The following is a 12,149-nucleotide window of genomic DNA, read 5'->3' as shown; positions in this document are numbered from 1 at the left end:
TCCACTACATTACCATCTGAATAGCAGGAGGTAGCTAATGGGCCATATGTTAAAAAGCAGGTTACCCACATCTTCATTTGCAAATGAAAAGCAAGAATGACAGCTGAATGGTGAAGATATGACCATTGATCATATTGCCATTCCCAAGGCCCCCTCGAAGAATACCCAGCTATGAAACAACCAGACAGTTCCTCAGCTCCAAATACCATCCAATCCATGACAAGGCTCCAAAAATTGACTCACGATACACCAAGTGTGTTACCCAGCCTGCTTCCAGCTCAGCACAGGAGGTTTCCCAACTAAATTTCACGTATCACAAGAAAATGCTTGAAGAATTGCACCACGAAAGGTCCGCATTTGCCTTCCCAAGTTGTGACACACACCAAAGGACCCAAGTTTCCCAAAAGAGCTGCAGGAAGGAAGCAAAACAAGAACTGAGCATCAGCAGGGTTTCATCATCCAAACCAGCAACTTCAGGGCAGAAATACTGCCCTATCTCCACTTTTCAATCCCAATGCCATGAGCTAAGAAGACGAGCTGAGCAGCAGCTATTATGCTGACTTTGTACCAGGAAGAACACCAGGGAGCCCTTCTTCAGGCAGGAATTAATCACCAAGTTCCACTTTAATAGGCAAGGCAGGCAGAAAAGAGTCCCCAGCTCTGTGATGGGAAGCACTTAATTATGGGGTTATCCCTCCCCACACAGAGCTGCTCCCTCATTAACTGTGGCCACAAAAAGATGGGGGGAAAAAGGCATCTTTTTACTTGGTGGGATCATTTCATGCCTTGCCTGCAAACTCGCGTCCCCTCCAGCAAGGGGAACGGCTGTGCAGGCCACAGGGATGACACACAGTCATAAACTCCCCGACTGGTGCCCAGCGAGAGTGGTAATAGCACTGTGTTCTGCCTCAGCAGTGCTGCTGCTGCTGTTTAATGTTATCCTTGCAAAGATACTGCTTTGTTCCTCAGGAACAGGACTTTCTCCCTCTGCGTCCTAGTTTTCCCCCATCTTCCTACATATACTCTTGATCCAGTGGTGAAAAAGACAGGCAGAAAGACAGGCAGAAAGACAGGCAGAAAGACAGGCAGAAAGACAGGCAGAAAGACAGGCAGAAAGACAGGCAGAAAGGTCAAGCCACTGAAATGCATACATATTAGAGCTCCCTGAAAGCAAACTAATTACACTGAAAATGATGAGCTATACAGAGCCAGTGTGACACCAAAAATGACCATTTAAGATATGCTAATAAGCTCTAACACATAGTTTCTCACTCAAAATAAGTCTGGGAAGCTTGAAAGATCTGATTCGTTTTTGCAAAAATAATCCTGCCAAGTGATAGCATTTATAATGCACCTTGTATGCCAAGCTCTGGCAGCCCTGGCTTGGCTCTCCCACCCCTCCATCATCCCCATGGGAATGGCATCTCCCCCCTCCCTGGAACTGCATGCTCTTGCAGGATGCTCCAGAGACCCACCAGTCCCTCCCCAGAGGGAAACTTAATTGATATCCCTGGGAGAAAACTAAAACTCCATACATATTTCATCGTGTTTTTTTTCTTACAGGCAAGTTTTACCTCAATCTTTACCAACTTCAAAATTTATCTAACACATCTTCTTCCAGTAAGGAAGAATGAAGCAGTTAAATCACAGCACCCTGGCATTTGTAGCAACTAATGGATATAAACAGCATTTTCAAATCTGTCAAAATAATTTACAGTACCTCCCAAAGTTGCCTTTCAGTACAAACAGTTGCAGAGTTAAAAGGTTTTACAATTGCAAATCATTTTTGGGAACAGCGTACAGAATGAGGGTGTTCATCAATGGGTTTATTAATATGAGTAGAAAGAATAATGGATGCAATATCTGCTAAGGGGACATCACATTATGATACACGCTTTAACTAATTTGCAATCCGGAAAAAAAAAATAAAAAGTATATTGTATCCCAGGGAGGCTCTTATCATTTGCCTACTGCTCTCTTTAGGCACTTTCAACACCTGATTAATTAATAATTGTTGCTTGGGTTATGCTGCTCCACAACTTCTGTACCCTGGCTGTGAATAATAATCTGGCACTAAAAATTTAATAGGTGCATTGCATTGCTAGCCAAGATGCACCCTGCTGAGTGTTAAATACCATATTTTTTGTAAATATAGTCCTTTTTTCTTTTTTCAACCTGAAAGCAGCATTACACTTGGATAATTCCACCTGTCACCCAGAGCAGTAATTAGCACTTGTATTGCCTCATTGTGAGATTACCTGAGAGAATCCTGTTTGGAATTTTTTCCCCCCCCTCCTTGCTTTTCTAAAGTCATCGTGTCACTCAGCTGAGCTGCATTTTCATGCTATGCAACCAAGTCCGTGGCATACAAGTGGTCAGCTGGGGGTCCAAATATATTTCGAAAAGGAAAAAAAAAAATTAGTTTCTGGGACAAACAACAACAGTGTGAGAGAGACAGACTGGCTGTGTTGCCACTACAAGTAAATAGCAGCAGCAGCAGCAGCAATAAAAGCCAAATGTCCCTCTTAGTGACACAACACTTCCACAGCAATCATGGAGATCCAAATGTCGGGATGCACAACAGGTCACTTGGACACGGAAACCTGCCCTGAACAAACTTCTCCCTCAGAAAGGCACAGCAAGAGTCAGACTAAGCCAGGACAAGTGCAGGAGGGCCAGCAGAAGCCATTAACCTGCAAAAGGACACACGTGGCTGCCAAGCCAAGGGCAGCACCACCTCGGGAAGGTCCCTCCCATCTCTGGGGCTGCCTCGGGAGCACGTTCCATCGCCCTGGAGAGCAGCAGTGACAAATGAGGTAACTCCTCACCTTGCAGCAGCTCTCCTGCCGAGCCCAGCAGCTCTCCAGTGGCAAGGACATCTGATAGCATCCGCTGGTTAACCCAAATATAGCACAAAACCTCAAGGCAAGCTGGAAATCTTGGGCAGAGAGAGCTGAGGGCCACAGCAGGCTCAGGTAAAACTGCACCTTTGTCCCTGCCCCCTGGGAAAGGCACCACTGATGCCCTCCAGCAACCACCGCCAGCTCCCAGGCACATTCCTGGTCCCTGCTGTGGTCCAGCAGCAATGGAGGCAACACTGAGGAAATGCACCGAGATCCAGGAAAAAGGCAACTGTTTGGAAGGACTTTACCAGAGAAGGCTTCCACAAGCCAGCTGAACCAGTCCACTGACCAGCACGGATCACCGCGTCTTGCAGCTTTAAAAGCCATTTCCTTTCTGAATTAATTTGCACCCTGTTTTCCTAGTATAATGCAAATTAATTTCTGCATAAAACAACAGCAATGGGAGGTTTAGGCAGGATGTCCCATGATGGATGATGTTCAAACTTTTAACCTCATGAAAGTAGATGAAGATGAGGAGCAACTGGTGCACTCCCCAGTACTGCCCAAAGGGTTTAGAATCTCCCCCACCCTCCATCAGCAGGGCATTGACCAGCTGGGAGAGCAACAACATTCTGCCTCAGGGTGCCACAGAACAGGCAGTGGTAACTCTTACACTGGGTCAGGGATTTCTTGGTTTTGTTTTTCTTTTCTTTTTTTTTTCCAGGTTTTTGATTGTTTGGCTGTTTCCTTTAGTTTCTTCATTTTTAGCTACGAACAACTTCAAAGCCTACAGATAACAGATACTGCTAATCTATATCTAACAAGCTTCTTGAGGGGAAAAAAAAACCAACCCTACAAACAAGCAACTCACTCGCTAAAATAACCATAACAACAAATTCTTTAATAACCTCAGCCCACTCTCTGGCACAGATACCATTTGTGAGAGCTTTTCTGGGCAGAGCTGAGTATTTCAGAAGTGCAGGCTTTTGGGATTACAAAGAATTTTGGAGATGCTGACAAGCTGTGCCAGGAGGTCTGAAAAACAGCACCTTCTTACAGCACTCAGGATCACAAATATTTGCCTTGCTATCACTTTCATAGAAAGAGAACAGGAAAGAGTAATAAAGCTTTTAGTAGAACTAATTAAAATTAAATTACTCACAATTTACAATCTGCTTCGTCTATATCCCTAAAAATAAAGCCAATAGAGACAGACATTCTGAACTTTCAATTAAATTTTTTAAAAAAAATTGGCTCTTCTTTGCTTTTATATGTCAGCCAAAATATAAAATACCGCCCTTACAATTGCATCTTCACCAGCAATAAATCCAGACAAAACCATTAATCATGAAAAACTCATTCAACACATTTTGCCTTTTCTACTACGTGTGAATAATTCACAAATTAAAAGGAGACCAACTAGGGTTACCACTGCGATGATTAAAAGCTTTACAAGAAATACAAACTCTTGTGCTTCAGGGTTTGCACTGACCTCCAGTTCAGAGCAGCTGGAAGAGGGGAACCAAAGCTGCAGCAAGTGAAACCCGAAGTGGCTTCAGGAGAAAAGCTTCCCCAAACAGCCAGCACTGCCTCTTGCAGACATGGACTGCAGACCATGACTTCTGAGCCTTCTAGGCACACTGCATACTATTCACTGTTTAAATATCCTACCTTCCCCAATCCCAAAGAACTCTGGCAATCAGTGCAGTGGGAAGCTTCAGAGCCAGCAGGTCTAGGAGGCCTCACAGGGGTTTCCAGGCAGGCTTTTGCAGAGGATCCCACAAACCTGCACATGCACAAGCCCCCTGTTTTGTACGTACACACCCACACACAACTGCTGCCTGTACACACACACGCAGCTGTGGCACTGTCTCAGTGTGCTGCAGCCTGGTCCATCTATGGGCTCCTTCCCAGCCCAGGCAATTCCCCATCCCAGCTTTGGTGCAGACCAGCCTGTCAGACAATATGGAGCAGCTCGCACCAGGCACCACAGATGCCTTGTCTACAGGTGACAACGTAAGTATGAATTTTGAGTAATTGCCCTTTTTTAAGCCAGAAGAGTGTGGGAGGATGGAATCAAGCACTCAACAAAAAAGCTTCTTGCTGCATTTGGGAGACAAGCAAATGGGTGAAAAAGTGAACTCTCATCATCTGCAGGAACATTATTCTGACTTATAGCCAAGAAAAAAACCAGTCTGTGATGCATGAAAAACTTGTAGAACACGTAATTCAAAGAATGGTACAAAGCCAGAAAAATCCCCATGATTTTGGGAGTGCTTTTCAAATCAGCAGCAGCACAAGTAACAAGTACATGTAATGAGACAGAACTAAAATGAACTTAAGACAAATGCTAAATATCGATGTAACAATCAAGGACCAAAGCAAACGCAGAAGAAAAAAAGGGCCCATGATTAACAGTCCTACATTTCCTCCTCAGACAGACAATTCCATTAATGCTACAAACACTCATGTCCCTTGCGGAGAATTAATAGAAATGCCATCTTTTCAGGAAAGACACAACCACTTTCCTGAAGGCATGGAAATTTGGCTTCATTTTCAAGAGGACATTTGCTTAACTCCCAAGTGTTTCCTGGGCACAGCCAGGTATCTCCTCAAGCCTTACGGCAGCTTTTTATAGAAATTATCTCCAAACACGTTTCCTGAAGAAGCCCTTACAATAATTTTACAGGTGGGGAAACTGAGGCACACATAATTGCAACAGTAAACCCCCGGACATCAAGCCATAGGCTTTTTTTCTTTCAATGTTTCTCCTTTGTGGGAAATACGAGCATCCCCTCATGTCTTTGCTGAGGGATTTTACATGCTCCTCCTCTCCTGTCTCAGTTCAGCAGCTCGTACACACACTCTGTGCTGTGTCCTGGCACAAAGCAAGGACCCCAGATCATGGTTACAGAAAGTGAGGCATTGCTCATCACAGCTTTTAAAGCAGACGCTGACCTCTTCAGCAGTGCTGGAGTATTTTTCTCTTCTGTTGTACTTGCTGCACTATTATCTTCCCGTTTATTTTAAGTCCTGCTAAGCCCAGTGGAGAAGGTTTGCAGTTTATATTGCACTACACTGATCCTCCTCCTGCTTGTTTTTTGTAGCATATGGCCATTGAGGTTATAGCCTCTCTTTCACTTCTGTGTCTAGACTGATTACCTTAAATTTTTTTTAATACCTAAATCTGTATGACACTTCCCTCTGCAGGCACCTCTTATGTCCAAACTCTGACTGTATCTCCACCTTTCTTCCCTTAACTACTCTCGATGGCCACAACACACAAGTGCAAAGTCTGTAGCACCACCAGAGGGTTCAGATGCAAGGAAGAAAAATTAGTGCTTGTGCTCAGATTTTTGTTAGCTACTAGCAATTTACTAGCAATAACATTGCCCTATTCATTAACTGCTAATAATTAGCTAATGCTAAACCTCAGCAATAACAGCAGTCATGTCTTCTTTTACCTCCACTCTGTATCTTGTCACCAAAAAAAAATGCCCACACCATTTTCCATTTCCTTTCCTGTTCTAGGCAATTTTCTCTTGGTTTCCACACAAATCATTCATGGCAGGTCTTACTGATGTGTCAGGCACCTGGTTTTCTCACAGACCAGGCAGTCCTCCTTGGAGAAAACCCATGTCTACACAGAAAGGAAAAAGACCGCAGGCTGATCTGTTCAAAATATTTTGACTATGAGCATTCCCTAAGAAATCAACCTTTCCAACTGAAACGCTGAGTTTCATTGAGAACTTGTTCAGTTTTGCGTTAGATGCCACCAGGCGCTCTGCTATTTTTGCTAACACAGTCGTACCATTCTTATGGTCAGCCCCAAACCACTGTGACCTGAACCACCTTTGTGGCATAGTGCCAATCGCTTACCTCAGACCTTGAGCTGGAGATGGTTCTGAGAACGAAAAGGAATTCACTGCTGAGTACTGTTTTTTAACAAAAGTAACAGAGTTAAACAAACAGTTAAGGCCTGATCCTCAGGTAATACAAATCAGATCAGATACATCAAAGTAAAATCTATTTATCCCAGCTGTGGTTCTTTTAACATAATTTCAAAGCATTTTTGTCATCTGCTACTGGCTTTACCAGAGACAGAAGGCAGAAAATTTACCCAAAGCCAAGAGAAAGAGATAGTAATAGAGATCTCTTAGTGATGATTGCAGAATCGATATGATGATGACGGAGACTAAATGGCTATAAATCATCTTGTTAAATCTAACTGGGCTGCAGGACTGCCCCAAAACAGCAAACAAATAACAAAAAAACCCGCAAAGCGATTCATCTGAGCCCCACAGCTACTAAATCTGTGCAGATGATGCGGTGCTGTCCCAAGTGCTACATCACCAGGATGCCAAGGGACATGCCAGCCTTTGCAAGCACCAAGCTGGCACAGCATGCCACGTCCTCGTGCCTGCCCTGTGTCCCCAGGACAGAGCTGGGCTTCCAGGGCTGGATGCGCGGTGGATGCCCAAAAAGGAGAACAGAACAAAGGGCAATGTTGTTCCCTGTGCATCGCCTGGGCTGAACATCGCCAGAGTTCACAGCACTGCTCTTCCCTGAAACTTTTTTACAGGAGGAAGTTACCATCGTTCTTTTTGACATTCAAAAAAATAATAGTAGTAACACAAGAAGAGGAGAGAGGGAGAGTGCCCAGCAATGACATGGGCACAGAGGTATGCAGGGAATGAGGAGGAGGGAAGCAGCCTGGCTGCCCAGGGCCCATGAATCTCACCAGCTGGACGATGACCTTTTGTGTGCTGCCCACCGCTGAAGGTTTCTGACGTGCGAAGTCTCCTTTCTGCTCTGCGGGGACAACAGCAGCTCAGGAGTTATTAAAACAGGGCCTGATCACAAGTCAGAATGAATAAAACCACTTGGAAAACAGAGAGACAAAAGGTATGAAAAACTTTACATAAGAAAGGATGCAGGTCAAAAATCTCCTGAAGGGATGGGTGTTTTGGGGGACATCTATTTTTGTCTTCCCAGGTGCCACTGCTGCAGAGGAGGGCTGTTAACATCAGTTTCGATGCTCACACCGAGTCCTGGAGAGAGCAATGGCTCTTGGTTGGATGGATATCAGTTTGCAAAAAAAAGAATACCATGAGAATTTCATTGTCACTTTATGGGACATCATTTCTGATCAGAAAAAGAGCTGAGGCAGTGACTTTCTCCTTGTCTTTGCCACCATCATTACCAATTGTTTTCACCTGTGCCTTGAAGAATGTGAAACTTTGAGATCGCTGGACCATAAAGTCAATTGTGTTCTTTCTCTGCCTAAATAAACACTTTTGGTGCCAAACTGAAGGGACTCCAACAAGAGAAACTTTAGCTTCTTGTGCAAACTATAAGTTACATATAGCTTACACACACACAAAAATAAACTGATGGTCACTGTATATATACAGTTCGAGTCTAAAAGGTAACATTTTCATTCCAGGGCAAAACACAAGTTTCCTGGATTCTTAATCTAATTTTCACAGGAGGGAAGCTCTCCACAGAGACATACATCTGGCTGACGGCTTCTTGTAGGAAGAAGCCAAGCTTCAGAATGGAAAGGGCTAAGTCCCTGCATAACAAACAGATGGGCAAAATTTTCAGAATTTTCAGCTTGGACATTATTTTTAAATGTGATGGGATCACTGGGACATGATATGGTCATTGTCACACCACGAATTCTTTGCCTCCCACAGATCAGGAACTGTAAATAAGCTCCCAAGGTAACCGATACCCTCGTGAGGGCTTTAATCTATCAAATATGGTAATTGTTAGCACAATCTAACAACTTGCTGGCTTGCAAATTAATCACTCAGTCTTAGCAGCAAGGTGCACCTTTTTATAGCTAACGCTTGGCACATGATGTGTGGCTAATAAGATACCTCTAATTTAAGAGTCTCACAATATCCCCCTTAAGGAGGTAATTGCTCACACCAAAGGCCTCGATCCCAAATGGGCTGCAGAGAACCACACTCAGCACCACTCACCAGCTGCCCCCTACCACTGGAGGGAAGTGGGAGCAGCCCACCGCTGGCTGGAGTGCCAAGGAGGACACCACAGGACAGGAAAAAAACACTATGGGATTGCAACTTATTGGACCAGAAAGGTTATGTCCATATAATGTTGTCTCTGACGCAGATATACACACCTGATTATTCACAGATTTTTAGTAATTTTGAGTTAATAAACGTGAACAATATAGGTTCAAAATCCATAGGCTTATGGCTCCTTCCTTCTAGCAGCAGCTTACACTCTTGCTGTCCAGACCTACTCAAGCATCAAAGTCTTTCCTTGTGCAAAGTCCTCTTACTCCCCTAACCAGTGTTCAGCTCCACCCACCTGCGCCCACTCCCTTCTCCAGCCAGTCACTTACTCACCTGCTTCTCAAGGAGGTTGCCAAGCTCTCATGGTCTTCAGCATTGGGGCTTTCCCCCAAAGCTTTACCTGTATTGTTGATCAAATTGACTATCCCCTTCTTGGTGCCTCCTTGCAACCCTTCTCAGACATGAATCTGTTTTTATGACACCAAGTTTCAGGCAGGGAACTCGTCCTCTTGGTTGAAGAACTCATCTGTGCTCTAGGGCACTGCAATGTCACAAATGCCGACAGCAGGGTAGATGCCATTTCTACAGAATACCTTCAGATTCCGCAGTGGTTTCCAAAACAGGGTGGTAAGAAATTCGAAGAAAACAGAGGAGTCAACTCATTACAGAACATTAATGCAAAAGATTAGGTCCAGATAGGACTTCAGGCCTTTCCTGAAGAAAACTGGGAAAGAAGGGAATTTACTGTCTACCACCAAAATTGGTTAGTAAATGCACATCTAAGCTGATGTGGCAATCAATTGCCTATTTGCACAAGTTCATTCTGGTAACAAAATGAGATATTTTTGTTAAGCATGACTCCCCCTAAAATCACAAAGATGGAGCAGTGCATCCTGTGCCTAATTCTGGGATGTGACACCAGACTAAGCAGGCTGAGTCCCCTGAAGCACAACGTGAATTTGTGAACGGTTCAGAGATCCCATCTGCCAAGCACTTTTACCTCTGAAGTTAGTAAACAGCACAGACACTCGCTGCATCTCCATTGCTTCTTAAAAACTAGACTTGAAAGCCACCAAGGCTACCACAAGGCTTCACCAAGTACCTGTGAAATCTGAAAGGAGGTAAAAAACAAGTCCTTTTGCTCATTTACTATGCCCAACAACAGAACAAACCTAATTCTCCACTCCTTTGAACCTCTGTGAATGCCAGAGGCACCCAAAGCCAGCAGGGTGGATGGCACATCCCTTATACTCCCAGGTGACACAAGTGATGAGCAGCTGATGAACAGCTTTCAAAGAAGTTTGCTGCACATACAAAACAAAGTCTAAGGAAACAAGAGAAAGATCATCCAAGGCTATGGCCAGTACCCAAAATGTTCCCCCCCACAGCAGCTTGAGCACTTTTGGTAAGGGCGCTGGAGACCAAACTATACAGTATTAACTAATAACTCTAAAAATTCCCTTTACACCACTTTTTTCTCTTTTCTTTTCTATGGAAGTCATCAAAATATCTACTTTGAGCACAACAGCAAATCACTGCCAATCTTGTGAGACTGAGCTACTTCTAAACTGGGAACTGTGACAGGAGAGTAGCACAGCACTAAGGCTTACCTAAGGAAATGAGTCACTTCAATTAAAGCAGCAGCTATAGAATTTAATAGAATAAATTGATGTCAACTAATTAACACTTATGATCCTTACTATCACTGGTTTTATAGAATTGTAGCCTAGATATCACTATATGAATGTATAGTTAATTATCTGATGTACAGTATCAAACCCCACTATACTTCCTCCTGACAGTATATAACTGCTTGCTTAAGAAGTTAATAGTTGACTGATTAATCAATTCTAAGTTCAAGAGACCAGTACATTATCAGAAGGGCTGACACTGTATTGAGTGAGTTGGCACTCGCGTTTTTAATTTGGTACTCCATTTCTTAGTTAAACTTCATTGCCTACCTTATTTATATAAGCCTTTTATCTTCTTGGAAAGCAGGAGGTAAGATTTATTCTTAGAATGCAATCACTTTTACTTTTTCTTCACATCCTTCTTTCTGACACCACCATGGCCCAAACCTCCCTTCCTGCTGCACCTGCTATGCAGAACACAAAAACGGTGTACAACTGTTTAGCATATGCTCTCCTCACATGATAAAAAAGTGGGAATGAAACCTGGCTGCTCCCATATGACAAATTTGCTTTGCTATTTTCAGCCCCAATGATACAAGAAGAGGAGCACAAGGGTTTTTCCTGCACAGCTCCAAATCTTATGGCTCAGCATGGCAGCACAGTACATAAGCTTAGAAATTGCAATGTAAAATGGGTAAAAAACAGCCAGACAAAATCTGCTTCAAGTCCTCACTCCTACAGATGCACAAAATTACACAGGTCTCCCCTGCACACCCTTCTGCAAATATGTGAGTAACTGAGTGAGTTTCACTCTCACCAGTTTAAAAACTTCACACTCGTGTCTTCTCCAGGATTAAAGTTTTACATGCTCTGGGAGCAAGGGAAAAGCGTCAACACAGTTTACAAACCAGAGGATGATAGTGAGACCACAGGCACTTGGCTTTACATCCTAAGGGGTGGAGCAGCTGGGAAACGAGCCCCATAAAGGCCACGCACCAATGACACCTCATACTGGAGGCAGCAGCAAGGTGGCCTGTAAGAGGCCATTTCCAGCCGCTGACAAAGCGGGTGAGACAGCTCACAGCTCTCCCCCCGGATGGCTGCAGCCCTCACTGCTACTGACAGGACCAGGCAGCCTGCCACCGCATCTTACCTGACCCTCCTGCTTCCAGGAACGCTGCTCCAGGTAAATCTGACAAAGGAAAGAGCCATAGTTTCTGTGAGGGCAGGATCCCACCAAGTCAGTGACCTTTCCAGAAGCACAAAGAAAAAGGCACGTCCCTCTTCTGCTTGCAGCCCAATCCCATAAAGCTTTTTACACACACTTAAGCTCATCTTTCCACATTAAAGCATTTAATATGAACTTTAAGCACCATCTTATGTACCATGGAAGTTTCCTAAGGTGCCTCTAGAGAGCCTGGTCCTTGCCTACTTGTTGAACTGGGTTGGTCTGGCATTAAAAGAACAATGCTTCCCCCCAGAAGGATTGTCATTAATTGAACCATCCAAAAGAGTCTAAACACAGCAAATCAAATGCACTCAAATCTGATCAAAATTGTTCCCAAAATGAACTCCCTAAATCCCATTTTGATCCTTTCAGCCACCTTCTAGCATGAGTGCTCCACACA

At 44.0% G+C, this 12,149-nt stretch overlaps 1 protein-coding gene across 1 annotated transcript in view; it reads right to left on the bottom strand.

Moving 5' to 3' along the window:
• ERBB4 (erb-b2 receptor tyrosine kinase 4) overlaps positions 1-9,933 on the bottom strand; it is a 530,390-nt gene extending 520,457 nt beyond the window's left edge. Inside the window, exons 1-4 of the mRNA XM_017747097.1 lie at positions 9,891-9,933; positions 9,224-9,341; positions 8,359-8,418; positions 7,585-7,655 (exon numbers count right to left, since the gene is read on the bottom strand). Of these exons, the coding sequence (XP_017602586.1) occupies positions 7,585-7,655; positions 8,359-8,418; positions 9,224-9,341; positions 9,891-9,933 (292 nt within the window). The remainder of the gene's footprint in view (positions 1-7,584; positions 7,656-8,358; positions 8,419-9,223; positions 9,342-9,890) is intronic.
• Between the last annotated feature and the right edge of the window lie 2,216 nt (positions 9,934-12,149).

The sequence above is a fragment of the Corvus brachyrhynchos genome, unplaced genomic scaffold (genome assembly GCF_000691975.1).
Source record: "Corvus brachyrhynchos isolate BGI_N302 unplaced genomic scaffold, ASM69197v1 scaffold671, whole genome shotgun sequence".
Lineage (NCBI taxonomy): Eukaryota > Metazoa > Chordata > Aves > Passeriformes > Corvidae > Corvus > Corvus brachyrhynchos.
The sequence above is the reverse complement of the archived record's forward strand: the minus strand, read 5'-3'. Positions and strand labels throughout refer to the sequence as shown.